The sequence below is a fragment of the Rattus norvegicus genome, chromosome 13 (genome assembly GCF_036323735.1).
Source record: "Rattus norvegicus strain BN/NHsdMcwi chromosome 13, GRCr8, whole genome shotgun sequence".
NCBI classification, from domain to species: domain Eukaryota; kingdom Metazoa; phylum Chordata; class Mammalia; order Rodentia; family Muridae; genus Rattus; species Rattus norvegicus.
The window spans coordinates 45,019,287-45,035,297 of record NC_086031.1 but is presented as its reverse complement, the minus strand read 5'-3'; the positions used below and the strand labels follow the sequence as shown (position 1 = coordinate 45,035,297).

Sequence of the window (16,011 nt, the reverse complement as noted above, 5' to 3'; positions counted from 1 at the left end):
CACTAATTCAGACCTAGTTCTGTATTTTAGTATTGAGAAATTCTAGTTCCAGACAGGGCTAAATAAGTCTCCACAGTCATGACATGCATTATCTCCAGGAAAGGAGCAATAAATAATGAAACTGATACATATGCAAAGGGGACTCACTGTGACCTTAGAGAGTAGACTCAACTGGTTTGCTCTGGAGGAGTTTCTGTAGCTCACAGAAGAAGGCCAAGGGTCATCCTCTCATTTGAAAATCTAATTTTATGTTCTTGTGACTCAGTTTCCGTGTATGCTTTCCCTAAGCATTGTCACAATTAAATGCCAAAGTAAGTCTGAAGGAAAAACGTGGAGCAGAATGGACAGCTTCTGCCACTGACCCAGCATTTGCTTCTCGCCTGCCGCTGGCACCTTACTCCTAGAACAGGGGAGCCCGTTTGCTTCTCATCTACTAATTTCTGTCAGGATCTATGTAAGGCAATCACTTTGTTATCTGGATTCCAGGAACTTCTCTCACTGGTACCCACCCTCCACATCTCAGTAACCAAGACCACAGAGGAATGCAGATTCTCACTTTCCCACCACCTGAGATCTAGTACGACTGGGGAGATGAGAGAGCTGGTCTTAGAGAGGAAAGTCTTAACTCTCTTCCCAAACCCTCGCCCAAACCTCAATTGTAACGCAACTCTTCAAAACACCTACATATTTTCACCCACGTGATACCCACGTTCCAGACTTTGTGTGTCAGTGAGAGTTTGACCTGTAGTCAGAAGACACTGAAGGCAGCCTGGCTTACCCTGAAGGAACGTATCTTCTCACAGTTCTGGAGGCTGAGGCGTTCAGGGTGCCAGTAAGACATTGTATCCCGAGGCCTCTGCTGTCGCCTCAAGAGAGATCCTACCTCATCAGGTGCTCGTAAAACCTTTTCCTTGAGCGTTCCTAAAAGATGATAGGGAAATAGAACAAACCTTTCAGGGTCTCTCCTTAGTGCTAAGTCCACCATGAAGGTTCCATCCTTGTTGTCCCATCTAACCTTGGTCACCTTCCAAAGGCCCCACCTTTAAATGTCATTGCTTTGGGAGTCAGTATGAATCGATTGGGTTAGGGACACACACATTCAATCCCTAGCATGTAGACCGAGATTTTTGCCAGTTTTCCGAAGGTGAGATGGAGCCTAAGAGAAGTAAATGTGTTGGGCTAAGTCTACAAAAGGGGGACCTAAGAATGGCAATGTCTATGTTGATGGCCCAGTTATGCTACAGTTCTCAGCCAGCTCTTCCCTCCATCCACTAGCCGAGAGCACAGAGCACAGAGCTCAAAGGAAGTCCTAACACAGTGTCATGGTTTGAATATGCTTGGCCCAGGGAATGGCATTGTTTGGAGGTGTGGCCTTGTTGGAGTAGGTGTGTCACTGTGGGTGTGGCTTTAAGACCCTCATCCTAACTGCCTGGTAGCCAGTATTCTGCTAGCAGCCTTCAGATGAAGATGTAGAATTCTTAACTCCTCCTGCACCATGACACCTTGATGATAACAGACTGAACCTCTGAACCTGTAAGCCGACCCTGATTAAATGTTGTTCTTATAAGAGTTGCTTTGGTCATGGTGTCTGTTCACAGCAGTAAAACCCTAACTAAGAAAAATGGGTACACAGATCCTTCGATATTCTTCCTTCAAAGGTGAAGCCCAATACCACCCCCCCCCAATGTGGCCTGTACTTTCCTCCTTCTAACAGGTGGAATGTGGTAGGACCAGGGGTGTGAGAGTTCCTGGATTAGGCCAGGAATCACGCTGTACCTACCTTCCTCTGAGTTCTCTCCAGGATTAGTGGCTCCTGGCAGTCTGTACATCCTGTGCTGCAGACACTCATGAAGGGGCCACAGCCATCTACAAAGAGCCACGTGATGGGTTGCATTAGGTGTGTGAATAGTTCTCCTGCTCCTGAAGAACCAGATAGTCAAAGAGTAATTAGAAGAGAAATAAAAAGTATTTTGAGGCAAATAAGAACGGAGACACATACTACTAAAGTGTCTATTATTACTTTTGGCACAATGTGCAACTCTTGGATTCAGTGACCTTCCTTCTTCAGCCTCTTGAGCAGGTGGGAGTGAGTGTAGAGATTTTATTATTGTTTTTGAGGCAGGGTCTGGCAGTGTGGTCCAGGCTGGCTTCATATTCTTAATTTCTGTGTTTCAGCTTCTCAATCCCAGCTTTATAGGTGTATACCACCATTTGGGCAAAAACCTGTGTCTTTTAAGGAGGCAGAACAATATGGGGAAAAAAGATAATATTTTAGAAATTTATGTATGAAAATGATATATAAGGGTTTGATATAATCATTAAGATCATGAACTCTGACATTAGTAGTTGGCTGACCTGAGGTAGATGCTTTCATTGAATCTCATTTTCACGTGTAAGAAATTGAGATGTTGGTTAGATGTGATGGCTCGCACCTTTAATCCCAACTCCTGGGAGGCAGAGGCAGGTAGATCTCCATGAGTTCAAGGCCACCTAGTCTCCATAGTGAGTTAGGGATATACAGTGAAACTGTCTCAAAAAAACTGAGATATTAATTTAATAGTTCCTCATAATGTTACATGATAACAAGTTAGTATATATGTAGTGCATAGTAAAGTAGTCAGCAAATGGCTTTAATTAATGTCCACATTACTATTAATGTAAATATTAGGTGTAAAGGTCCAGAGATGGATACAGACAGAGTATAACTAGCAGAGACAGAGCCTAGGTATTTTTAAAGATTAATTTATGACCAACACAGGGTTGAGAGTTAATAAAGTAATTTAAAAAAACCCTTGAATTTCTGACACGATCTGGAGAATGTTGAATTACTGAACTGTAGTGCAGCAAACTGAATAGTGGAAAAGCTCACACTTCTGAGTATACAGGAAACGGCAAGCCTAAAAGCATATAGTGTGCCCCATAAAGGAACAAGTGTGGTGCTGACACACCCAGAAATTCCAGCCAAATTGTAGCTGCTGTTGAGATCAGTTATGCAGCTTTTCTAGACCTGTTTTCTCATCGCAAATGCTCAGTCTCTTGAATGAGAGACCACCTCTGACTAGTTAGTGTATGCTGGCTGCCACTGAGCCCTAGCTGCTGGGATCTTTCTGGATAGGGGTTTAGAACTTCTCTAGGTCAGGCTGAGAACTTCAGTCACCTACCTCTGCTAGCCCTTTCTTCTTCTTCTTCTTCTTCTTCTTCTTCTTCTTCTTCTTCTTCTTCTTCTTCTTCTTCTTCTTCTTCTTCTTCTTCTTCTATTTCTTCTTCTATTTCTTCTTCTTCTTCTATTTCTTCTTCTTCTATTTCTTCTTCTTCTATTTCTTCTTCTTCTATTTCTTCTTCTTCTTCTATTTCTTCTTCTTCTTCTTCTATTTCTTCTTCTTCTTCTATTTCTTCTTCTTCTTCTTCTTGTTCTTCTTCTTGTTCTTCTTCTTGTTCTTCTTCTTGTTCTTCTTCTAGTTCTTCTTCTTGTTCTTTTTCTTGTTCTTCTTCTAGTTCTTCTTCTTGTTCTTTTTCTTGTTCTTCTTGTTGTTCTTGTTCTTCTTCTTCTTGTTCTTTTTCTTGTTCTTGTTCTTTTTCTTGTTCTTTTTCTTCTAGTTCTTCTTCTTGTTCTTCTTCTTCTTGTTGTTCTTCTTCTTCTTGTTCTTGTTCTTGTTCTTGTTGTTCTTGTTCTTGTTCTTGTTGTTCTTGTTCTTGTTGTTCTTGTTCTTGTTCTTCTTGTTCTTGTTCTTGTTCTTGTTCTTGTTCTTGTTCTTCTTCTTCTTCTTCTTCTTCTTCTTCTTCTTGTTGTTCTTTTTGTTGTTCTTCTTGTTGTTCTTGTTCTTGTTCTTGTTCTTCTTTTTCTTCTTTTTCTTCTTCTTCTTCTTCTTCTTCTTCTTCTTCTTCTTCTTCTTCTTCTTCTTCTTCTCCTCCTCTTCTTCTTTTTCTTCTTCTTCTTCTTCTTCTTCTTCTTCTTCTTCTTCTTCTTCTTCTTCTTCTTCTTCTTCTTCTTCTTCTTCTTCTCCTTCTCCTCCTCCTCCTCCTCCTCCTCCTCCTCTTCCCCCTCCTTCTCTCCCCCTCCTCCTCTTATTGTTGTTCTTCTTGTTCTTGTTCTTCTTCATTTCTTCTCCACAGGTGTGTGCATGCACTCTTTGTATGCATGGGGACACATGCCCATGTGTGACTGTGCATGTGCAGACTTGACATTGATGTGTGAAGTCACCCTCAATTCTTCTTCCATCTTCTCACTGAGATAGACTCAAACCCAGAGCTCTCCAAAATGGACAAGGGCAGGTCACCAAAATGTCTGGATTGTATAGGGAAGAGCCTCTGGGGGAAGAGAAACCCAGCCTCTGGGCTGAAGAGTTCAGGGTGGAGGGCAGGGTATGCCAGTCATACCCTGTAACAGGTAGAGACTGAGGGATGCTGGGAGAACCTGGAGGCCAGTTCTGCTTTGATATGTTAAGTAGACACCTCAGTTACTTACCCAGGGTTTGGAACTTAACAGCTAGCAACCCTGCCCTTGGGATCCCTGCCTGTGCCTTCCCAGGCCACCATACACACTAGCATTTGCTTGGATTCCAAGGATCTAACTCCTGTCTAACTGGTGCCGGCAAGCACCCTAACCACTGAACCACCCTCCTTCCCCTCCACCCCCTCCCTCCCATTCTTAACCCCAACCTTTCATCTCAGAGCTTCAGCTTTGATGCTTCCCACTTCCTTCCGATGGTTACTTTAACCGAAGTGAGTCAGGTCTTACTGAAAAAATGACCACAGCTTGTCAGCTCCCACCCACCCTGTCCCCGGGCTGCCTGGCCAGCACGTGTGTGTGTGTGTGTGTGTGTGTGTGTGTGTGTGTGTGGTGTCAGGGTTACTCAGCTCATTGTTTCCCTTTATCCTTGAAGTCACGAGACATTTAGTAGGGCTTCCCCAGCCACTCCCCCTACCCCAGCCAGAAGGCGGTCTAACTAACATCTATCTGGTAGCTCCGGGAGGGGGCAGGAAGAGTGGTGGAATCCTTTGGGAACCTACTGAGTAGGTCAGTTTACCTATATTCAACTCTTGTGGCTCAACTCTGTTGCCTCTGACCTCCGTCTGAAGACGGACCCCAGCCCTTGGCCAGCAGGGGCAGGAAGGGCTGAGTTCAAGGCCACACTGAATTTTAGTGAGACCTTCTCTCAGAGCAGCAAGGGCTGGAGATTTAGTTGAGCAAGCGGATGGATGTTTGCTTAGCACGTGAAAGGGTTTGGTCACCAGCACCGTAGAGGCAGGCTTGGCAGGAGTTTTTAATTGTGATTGCCAGCCGTAACCAGATTTGTGGAGGAGGACTAGTTCCCAGTTCTAGGAACTGGTGAGGACTTTGTGTTAATCCCCAGAGTGCCTCCAGACAGATCTAGGTTCACCCCAGAACCTCTGGAGCTTGAAGGAACCACCGACCCATGAGGCATCTCTTGCCTAGTGTGGGCTGCACGTGGGCAGAATCACCCTCCCTAGCTTTGGAAGGTAGAATGCCTTGTAAGTTTTCAGGGCACATTTTAAAGGGCTGAGCCTGAAGATCTCAATGGTTTCTGCTGATGCTTTGAAAGGCAGGCAAGGCTTTTCCTCTGAGCTGATCAGAGCTCCACCCCTTCCTGGAGAGTCTTTCTGTGGAGTCTACAATTCACTGCATCTGCCCTCTGGAATTTTGAGGGATTTTCTTTTAAATCAGACAGGACACAACAGACACCACAAAGTGATTTGAGTACGATCCATTTATTCAAAACGAGGATCTGCTACAAAAGCAGACAAACAATACGCCATTCCCAAGAGGAATTGATTTACTTCTAGTTAAAAATGAGTTCTATTAGAACTAATTCTAGGTGGTTATAAATAACAAACTGGTCACAGCTTTCGAGACTGGAAGTGGTTGCAGAGTGATGGCAGGGAGATGCGCTGAGCTGTTGCAAGGATAATCATGGAAGGAGCAACCTGGTTTCTCTTCCCAAGACCCATGAGAGTCTTCACAACTCTCCCAGGAGTCCTGAATTCAGGGATGAGGGCAAGTGAAAGGACACCATTGGTAAACAGCTCTGCAGCTCTTAAGTGTGGCCAGCCTTAGGATCGAAGTTTCAGTTGCTTCCCAAGGAAGCTCCCCTCCCATTATATAATATAATTTCCCTTTGAACACTCAAATACTATAAAATGTCCCCTATGGAAACAGCTTAAACAACACAGATTAAAAAATAATAAATATTGTACAATTATAATATTGGGCTTCTTTCTAAATAGTTCACAGAGAAGCTCAGTGAATAAATAGAATGGGAACTGAGGTATCAGAGGTAATAAATATTTTGGAGAGAGGTACAAACGAGGTTTTCCAAGGAGTTGCTCCCGTTAGCTAAGATCTCTGGATCAGATTTAGAAGCTCTATTTATGTCCTGCAGTCCAGTAGATGCCGGGTGGTTCAATTTTTCATTTTGAGTGTCACGTAGGCTTCTATGCAGTTGATGAAGATGTCAAACTCATTCATGGCCTTGTAGACACCTTTGTCTTGGAGCTGTGTGGGGAGAGAAGAATCTGGTTAGGACCCATTGGAGGGCTGAGGGGCTCCCTGCACTAGGAAGGCCACTGAGTGTAGAAAGATCTCAGCTTTCTTGTGTTGGGAGCTGAAGGACCCAAAGCAGATTTGTTCATCTGCTTTGGGAAGGGGCTGTGTCTTCCCTTGCACCTTCTCCGACTTTAAGCACTGCCAGGGGTCAGTAGGGAAAGGGAAGCATTCGGTTCTCAAAGCACTGTCTTCAGAGTAGAGCCTTTTCAACTCCCCCCCCCCCCCCCAGAGGCCAGTGCCCACATAATGCGTATGCAGAATGTTATGCAAAGATGCTAGAGGAAGCAATTTCAAAGCAGGACAGTGATAGAGATAACAAGGAAAAACATTTTTTTTTTAATGTTTTGCGTGTGTAGGCAGTCTTCACCCCGCTGCTCTGGCCTGCTGTCATGGAATCCATGCCCACTGATGTTGGAGCTCTGCCTAGCCCACAAAGAAGATGTGGGCCACATGGCTTCTGGGAACTAGGGTTGAATAGGTTCACAGGCAGAAGGAAGTATGAAACCTCATTTTGTTTGCCAGGTGGAGAGTGCCCTGGGACCCCTAAGAATTCTGCTTCCTGCTCCTTCTGGTTCCGAGGAGCATCCAGGCTGAGCCCCAAGATGTACCTGCGTGCACTCATGCATGTCTGCTTTCTGTACTTGTGGGTTCTGCCTGTTTCCCAACAAGGTACTTTCTGTACTTTCTGTTTCCTACGGCGCTCTCCCCAGCACCTAGCGCTCTGCGCTTATAGGCTGTCTGGTCAGTCTAAGCCAAAAGCCTGCAAAAGTGGAGCAGTCATTTAGAAACTGCCAGAGACGCTTTGCAGAAAACAAATGTGACTGAGGTGGTGGCTTTCTAACTGGCAGAGGAGGTCACACCATTTGCTGGTTCCCACACTCCAGGTTCGGTCGGAATAGGTCGGGCCCTCTTTCTGCCCTTGCGAGTGGACGGACGGAGGTCACGTTCCACGCGTTCTCTTTGCCATGGCCCAGGCTTACCTTATTAAAATCATTCTTCACCTGCTCCACTGCCTTGCTTTTATTCTCACAGGGGAGAAATCGATGCTGTAGAAGAAAAAAAAAAAAAGAGTGTTGATAATTCTTGCTCGAACCCTGTATCCATGGCTCTTGGGAGGAAACTATCTTCTTGTAATGAGGAAGGAGCTACCCTTGCTTATCTTCGATATCTACTTCCTAGCCCCCAGGGAGAACTGAGCCATGATTGGCCCTTTATCTTTCTGTGCCGAGGAAAACAGCCTAAAGAAGATACAATGTATGTCTTTGAAATCATGGTTTGCTGAGCGTGGGTGTGAACTTAGGTAGGTCTTGGGTTTTGTTCCTCCGAGCCAGCCCCAAAACATGTTATGTTTTTAATGTCTCTCCTTGTCTAGCTCCAATCTCAACCACCATGAGCTATTTCTAGGTGTCTGAGAGTGGATCGGAAAAAGCCTCAGTTACTGGCGCCAAATTGTTGGGCCAGAACCATCGTTGGGCACAGGTAGACTCCAACTGATTTTCCAGTATCGGTGAGAGAAGAAAGAAGAAACAACAGCAGCGAAGGAATCACTTCAGTCAGAGACATAGATGTCCTGGATATGCTATTCATAGATACTGGCTTAGAGACAGTAGTCTTCTGGCCCTTCTGAAATACCGGGGAGATTTCTATCAGCCCAGGTGTGTGGCACTGACTTTGCTTTCCAAAAGAGGAGATACAGAGACCAATGTTTTCCTCTGCTTGGGGAGCCTTGGCTGGCAGCCCCAACACGAGGGAACTATGACTGAAGCCCTAGCCTTCCCTTGAAGAGAGGGGAGTAGCTAATGACCCACAATGACTCACAAATAACAGGAAGGCTATACGCAAATCTTCACGTGTGATCGCCTCAAAGCCACCCCCACTCTCGCCCAGAGACAGACAAGCAAGAGATCTGACTCCGGGTGTCCCTCTAGATTTACCTAGTCCTCTGTCTAGTCTGTGTGTGTCTGGATGCGCATGGCCTGGCTGGATTGTAGGAGACAGTGTTTGTTGGGTGGCTACAGGGGAAAGAACTGGTCTGCTACTCACACAGCGTCGCAGCTGTATCCAGAGGGTCTTCAGCTTCTCTCCCAGGGAATTCAAATGCTCCTTGATTTCTGGGCCATGGTTCTCTGCCTGGGGCATCACTTCTACCAGGTAAAACTTGATCATTTCTGACAAGGCTTGGCAACCCAAGTAACCCTAAAGGCAGGGATCAAAGGTTGGGTGTGGCTTATTGGAAGGATGGACTGTTGCCACTAATGTTGATGGACAGTCTTGTCCCTAGGGGACCCCCCCCCCCCAGTTACATTTTCTCTCTTTACCACAGAATGAGCTCTTCATAACCCTCGACTGCTGGCAATATGCTGAGTTAAGGTCTTCTCACTTCTCTTTTTGAAAGCCACGGCACCAGACCCAGCTCTCTCTGTCACAAGCAGCACCTCCCCTCCCTAATCACTTAATTGCTCCCCAGCACCCAGTGGATTCTTACCTTAAAGTCCTGCAGTAAGGAATCTGTCAGCAGTATGTTGTCCAGCTGGTCCTTCTTTTGCTGGAGGGACAATAGGACCATGAATACAAGGGCTGGGGGAATACCCATCACGCGTGCCATTTGAATACCTTTTCCATTTGTAGAGTTTTGAATTTGTAATCAAGGTAGCCCTGGTGACTTTGGAAAGGTGAGTTTTAAAAACAGGATTAGATGGTGCTAGAGCCCGGAGTTAAATCAAAGTCCTTCCTCTTTGGATCAAGTTGTTTTTAAAAACTTCTGACTGAATTTAACAGATTGGGAGAAGTTTGACCCAGGCCTGGTCTTCTTTCAGATGAGTCAGTTGAGGTTTCTAGGGCACCTGTGTCAAGCCTTCCTGTCTGGAGTCCCTTACGGCAAGCCTCTGCTTTGCATGGTTCTCTGCCTTCTCTGGACCTCCTACAGCAGTTTCCTGAGCTCTGGTGTTCCCCCAAACCCCCAGACTTTGGTCCTCCAGATCTTGAGACTAAGCAGAGACAGCATGTATCTTCTACCCCAGGCTTTGTCCTAGCCAGCAAAACATGGGGTCTCATCGGAAACTTAACAGAAAGTTCTTGAGCATGGGAGAGTCAATGCATTCACCTCCTAGCTAGCTAGGAGTTAACCTAGCTAGCTAGCTAGCTAGCTAGCTAGTTAACCTAGTTTTCAGCTATGCCTGGATTTAGTTTAACTCATAACCCATGGCTTGGCCTAGGACTCTCTGGATTCAAGTTTAAGGGTAATAGATGCTGGAGATAGAGGAGGAGTAGCAGGAGGAGAAGGAGGAGGAGGAGGAGGAGGAGGAGGAGGAGGAGGAGGAGGAGGAGGAGGAGGAGGAGGAGAGCTACAGTTCCATCAGAATGCATATTTCAGTTGATCCTAGGAAGAAAGGCTAGGTGGGCATTATACTTACAAAGAAAGTCTTCACTTGACTGAAGGCAGCCCTCAGCTCTCGGAGCATGTGGGTCTGGCTGACTGGGAAGTGGGTGCAGTTATTGTCACCCCGGATGGAATGGCCTTTGCTGGTCTTCACTCCAGCCAGTAAGAGCAGGCAACATAGCAGTGCTGAGCCAGGCATGCTGAAGCTCTGTTTTCTGCAAGGCTGCGTTGTGGCTATGGTAGTATAAGAGCAAGTCCCTAATGTGTAGATCTCCTGCCCGGTGTCCCCCTTTTATACCGAAGGTGCAGCAGGGCCTCTCAATTTACAAACTTCCTGGCAAAGGCTCCTCCCTCTTCTAGACCATGCACTTTTTTGAGCTTAATTTTTTTTTCTTTTTTCTTTTTTTTGCATTGTAAGCACAAGAGAACTGGTAAGAATGAACTTCTGCATTACGGCTATTTTTAGTAAGCGCTATCTCTCTTTTAATTTTTTTTCTTTTTAGCTTCTCAATACTAAAAGTTGTATTTCCTGAGGCAGACAGCTGTTCTATGTACAGAGAATCTACAACTGTGGGTTCCATTCACGCACTCGTAAGTCACAATGACGTGCATAAATGGGCTATTCCAGAGCACATTAGGATTGAGAAATAATTATTTCCTCCACTCAACCTGGGTTGAATGTCCGCTATTTCTTGCTGACCAGGAGGTCACCTTAGCACTCAGTTACCCAAAGGAAACAGGAGAGGGCTGATTACCCTCAAAACTCACTCTCTTTGATTCTTCCATTGTGTGTTCAAGACTCTTCCTTGAAAGGTTTGTTGGCTGTGTGACAGACGATCAGAGGAGGGTTCTGGTGCCTTCTCTGGCCTGTGTTTTGTAAAGGTTCTCAGATTCCAGCGTGGAAAGTTAGGAGAAGGAGCTCAGACTTCCAGGAAGCTTGCTCTGTGCTGTTAGGTAGTCCTCACCATGGCCCCGTTTTATAACGTCCCAGGCTTGGAGAAGTGTGACCTGTGGCTGTTGAAGGATGGAGGGATGGAGATGATGTCATTATTTCTACAGAGTCCTCAGAAGTCTCTGCTAGTTCTTCCCTTCAACCGGGACTTCTCCTACTTCTAGTTTGGATGGGGAGAACATTCACCTAGAGTCCTCCACTGCTTTTCCCTCTGTGCTCTGGGCAAGCCACTTGTCCTCCTGGTACCTGTTTTCTGTGTGACCCAAGCAGGGCAATACTACATGTCCTGTTGGCCAGGGACTGTTTGCTTAAATAAAAGTTGACCCATGTGGAGAGCACACCCCAGGGTTCTCCTTCCCACATCAGCACGGAGGAGAATCTCTTTTGGTACAGGGTTCCAAGCCTGTCCCATTGGAGAGGGTTACCATACTGGAGCCGGTGGACCAGGAACTTCAGCTTATTTGGTCTTATCTGATGTGGGGGTGGCAGACCAGGATCAGGGCTCTGGCCTCTCCTCCCAACACTCTTTGACGGGAAAAGAATCTTCTAGAAGTTGGAATGGAGTTGAGTCAAGAACTGCTGCTCCTGTCGATTTCAGGCTGAGGTCTACCAGCAGCAGGCACAGAGCGAGGGGCCAGGCAGCTCCCACCCCTTTCACTTTCTCCTTCCCTTTTGACTTCTGGGTTTTTGGGGATGTCTGTTTCCACCAGCAGAAGCAACCCTCTCTCTAAACTGATGATTTTTTAGGTGTGGACACAGTGTTGTAGACCAGGGATCTGAGTCCCAGAGGAGACTCAAGGTCCTCCTTGACAGACAGCGTGGACCCTCACTGCCCTCTCTCCTGACTGTGTCCTGTACTTACCTGCACCATGGCAACCACAATCCCCTTTGCTGCCTTTCTGCATAGTTTTGTCTTTCTGAGCAGCTACAAGTTTCCTGAGCATATTGTGTTGACCTCTGTGTGTCTGACTTCCCCAACACTGAATCTGGCTAATCGAAGGTATCAGCTTTCTTGGGGACTGGGACTGGCCAGTTCTATGAGCTTGATCCAAGGCTAGGAGATGAAACAGCAGGAAGTAGGAGGGTGAGAGTAGAACTCAGCAGGAGAGACACCAACTCTTACCTCTTCCTGTAATTATTTCTTTATCTATAATCTCCTTTTACACATGTACATCAAACTATTTCATAATATATTAACATAAAACATTAATATATTAGCGTGTACTTAATTATAGCATATAATTTATATTAATATAATGATATACCATATTTATATATTAATCTTTTAGTAGTGTCTGAGATATACTAATATAAATATAATAAAGTTTCATTAATAGACTATATCATGTATTACTATATGTTATGAATATTATATGTGTATTATATGTTACAAATGTGTATACTCTACACTCACAATGACACAGAAGAGAGATGCGTGAAAACAATTTACATTTCTTGTTAATATATATTCAACTAAGTGGGGCTTACAATTATGATCTGAATTCTTTATTTGTTCTGAAATACATGGCCAGTCATCTTCAGCCATTTGTCAGCTAGTTGGCCCTTTCTTTCCCCATTCATTTCAGATTGTTGCTCACTCTCTCCTCAACATTTCAGACTCTAAATGGTCCTCGAGAACCTTATGTGAGGTCCTTGACACAAGTCCATATTTAGCCAAGTAAGGACCATGCAGAAGCTCGAGTTGGTGAGAAGTCTTTGGCATACGCTGGGAAAAGCCCCAAAGCCACAGCTACATCTGAGACATAAATGTCAAGAATTGCATGGTGGGAGACTTGAGTTGGGTTTCAGGACAAGGGAAGTGCCTGCCCATGACAGGGAAGTGAGACTGTGTGTCTAGGGATAGATGGGCACGCTGTCAGTCTGGGTGCTGTTTGGTGCTTTGGATTCCAGAAGAAATGACTGTTACACATCAGTCTGTGCATTCCTTGGGGACAAATGGACTGAGTCAGTCCAGAAGTCGTATTTAAATAAGCTCTTTCCTGGAAGAGCAGGTGGAAGTTGTGAGAGGAGGACCTGCAGGGCAATGTCTCCTTTATTGCCCATGTTTCAAACATTCCCTATTTCTCATCAGCTGCCAGTGAAAGGATGTTTTATTACGCATGGCTTTAAAAGGTAGTATTTGTTGTTAGTTTGTTCTGAAGAACTTTCCCCATGTAGCTGAGGCTAGCCTTGAACTCACCCTTTTCCTGTCTTAGCCCCTGGAGCACTAGGATGACAGGTGAACTTGAAACCCAGCTCGAGATTTTACTTTTCCTTTTCATTACATAAGCACAGAGGCCAGCAGTCCATGGCTGATCTTGCCCTCACACGTCACCAGGCCCTTGATTAACTCTGCCTTCTTCCCCATCCTTCATTGCAAGATGTCCAAGTTCAGTGGCAAGTTGATATAGGACATCCTCATGTGTTAGGAATGCTACTTAACTTTCGCCACTTTAGCTGCAAAAGACACTGGGCAGAAAAGTGTGTGTGTGTGTGTGTGTGTGTGTGTGTGTGTGTGTGTGTTTGTGTGTGTGTATCTGTGCACACGAGTAGATTTTAAAGTCTTATATACAGTGTACAAGATCTTATGGGGAATCTACTCATGCCCCACAAAATGACATCTTTCTTGATATAGTTGCTCCATGACTTCGTGTAGCTCTAGGGAAGAGTCTGGGAACCCTGAGGGGCACACTGGAGCTGCCAGGGACAGGATGCTGGACTTGGAGATCAGCCAGATTGTCTGGCAGTAGAGTCATCAAGGAGAACAAGTGTGTGATCCGGGTACAGAAGGTGGAATTGTTTACACCTGATAGAAAGCCTTTTTAAAACCCTTGATCCTATTGCTATCAGTAATTATTTTGGGGGACTGAAGGGACGGCTCATCCCTAAAGAGTGTGTTCTGCTCCTTCTGAGGACTAGAACTTGGTTCCCAGCTCCCATCCACAACTACGTACACCTCCAGCCCTGGGGGATCTGATAAACTTTTCTGGTCTCCATGGGTATCCTTCTGCACGTGGTAATCAGCACTCACACATGTAACATACACACACACACACACACACACACACACACACACAGAGTTGAATCAATATTAAAACTTAAAAGTCTCTTTGAAAAGCTGATAATGGGAGTTTCATTTCTTCTTATCTAGCATGGGACATTAGTTTCACTTTAAATTTAAGTGAAACTATTTTAAAGATTTTTACATTTCTAACGTGACTGGGTAGGAGCCCAGGGGGATGGGTCTACCTACCCGAATCATCTTCCTCAAAACAATTCCTCCAACTTTGGCCTTGTGAACTTTAGAAATATTGTTGAATGAAGATGGGGAGGGGTGGGGGTGTCAGAGATTTAGAAGGAACCCAAGTTAAGGCTAGCTTTGGGGCAAATCAAGCCAGGATTATGCAAACAGGATTGGATGTCCTGAGAATTGTGGCCAAGCAGATGTTGCAAAGCAAACGGAAGGGCTGATCTCTGGACAGCCAATGTGGAATTCCCCTTTGTGTAACTGTGGTGCCACATAAAGCAATTTGGCTTTTACTCAGGGACCAACACCTTACTCTAACTTCTCACATGAGAAATGTGTCTTGTCAAAGGTGATAATTCTGGCTACTCAAAGATAAAAGCCATTTTGACTGTTTCCATGACTCCCTGGGATAACCGTAGGTACTTGAGCCTAGGTGCCAGTGACATCTCTCAGCGGCAGAACTTGTCCCTTGATGGAATTTAGTCTGTGTATAGCTTCTCTTTATGGTTAACACTTCAAAGCTTACAGACAGGTCTCAGCAGAGATGGCTTCTTGGCCTGTGGCTTTAGCAGCCACATGGGGGTCCATGACTTGAAAGGTCGGGTTCTCAGTGTCTTGGGATTTCTAGTGACTGTTCAGCAGCGAATCCTGTCTCTTCCTTTTGCATGCGGCCCTCAGTTTAGGTGTAGTAGTTTTCAACCTTCCTAACCCTGCAGCCCTTTAATACAGTTCCTCATGTTGTGGCGACCCCCAAAGAAAATTATTTTCATCGCCAAGTTATAACTGTAATTTTGCTACTTTTACGAACCGTAATGTAAATAAACATCTGTGTTTTCCAGTGGTCTTAGGGAACCCCTGTGGATGGGTAGTTTGACCTCCAGCTTGAGAAGTGCTGATGTGGTATCTTGACTGAAGTGTTCTTTCTGTGATGTCATCTTTATCTGGCATAGTAAACAGAGCTTCCGCCCACCTGGAAGGATCATTTGTTGGCTCCTCCCTCCCTCCTGCCTGTCAACGTTCAGTTGATCACTAGATCCTCTGGAGTTTTCTTTGTAAGCATTTCTCTCATCCGTTCACGTCTCTTGACCTCTAGTTTAGAGTGAACATTTACAGATACCAACAAGACTATAGTCTCCTCATTAAAGCCCTCAAGGGACTTCCAACTTTTCTTCTTTTGGTAAAACAAAGACTGGCCTGAAGCTCACAATGTAGAGTACATTGGCTTTGAGCCAATGAGTGCTGCCACTGCCTCCACCTCTGTCTCCCAGACACACACACACACACACACACACACACACACACACACACACACACACACACATGTGTATATATATATTATTAATTATATGTATATGTGTGTGAGAATCTGTGCCCACGAATACAAGTGCCCATGGAGTCCAGAGGAGGGTGCTGGATCCCTTAGAACTAGAGTTACAAGTGGCTGTGAACCTCTTGATGTGGGTGCATATGTGGGTCTTTTGCTAAAGCATTATTTGTTCTTAACCACTGAGACATCCAGCCCCAGAACTCACCTTAACACTGTATAGAAACATTTTTTTTAACCATTTATTTGACTCTCTCCATTTCTTCTGCTTCGGTTTTCTGCTTCCCTCTATAATTCAGTCTCTTTGGTGTTCATTAAATTTTCTCTTTCAAATGATCCATGCCTTCTCTACCACAGGTCTTTGCCTATTTAGCTCCTCTCTCTCACTCTGCCTCCCTCCTGAGTTCTTTCAGCTTAGATTCCACTTCTCTTATATGATTTTTCTTTTCCAGTCCTGGACAGGTAGGTCCCCTGGGTGGCTGTCTTCAAGTATCTTGTACCTTTCCGGTATGTGACTCAAGGTAGCAGGTGTACACATGGGTAT

At 45.2% G+C, this 16,011-nt stretch overlaps 1 protein-coding gene across 3 annotated transcripts; it reads right to left on the bottom strand.

The window, feature by feature from the left end:
* Window positions 1-5,711: 5,711 nt before the first annotated feature.
* Il10 (interleukin 10) lies at window positions 5,712-10,377 on the bottom strand. Of its 3 annotated transcripts, NM_012854.2 has the most exons (5): window positions 9,979-10,144; window positions 9,051-9,110; window positions 8,609-8,761; window positions 7,546-7,611; window positions 6,278-6,514 (listed from the first exon to the last, which is right to left on the bottom strand). In NM_012854.2, exons 1-5 carry the CDS (start codon window positions 10,141-10,143, stop codon window positions 6,422-6,424), a joined length of 537 nt encoding a protein of 178 aa, NP_036986.2. In that variant the 5' UTR covers window position 10,144; the 3' UTR covers window positions 6,278-6,421. The 3 variants fall into 3 exon arrangements, with proteins under 3 accessions (XP_006249774.1, XP_008767648.1, NP_036986.2); XM_006249712.5 differs by having other exon boundaries at window positions 5,712-7,611; window positions 9,979-10,365; XM_008769426.4 differs by having other exon boundaries at window positions 5,712-8,761; window positions 9,979-10,377.
* Window positions 10,378-16,011: the final 5,634 nt, after the last annotated feature.

Excerpts from the sequence above, each read along its gene's own strand:
- Il10 (XM_008769426.4), bottom strand. The coding sequence starts at position 10,143 with ATGCCTGGCTCAGCACTGCTATGTTGCCTGCTCTTACTGGCTGGAGTG. Across the intron at positions 9,111-9,978 it reads GTCAAGTGAAGACTTTCTTT|CAAAAGAAGGACCAGCTGGA; the intron begins GTAAGTATAATG and ends TTGTCCCTCCAG. Across the intron at positions 8,762-9,050 it reads CCTTACTGCAGGACTTTAAG|GGTTACTTGGGTTGCCAAGC; the intron begins GTAAGAATCCAC and ends CCCTGCCTTTAG.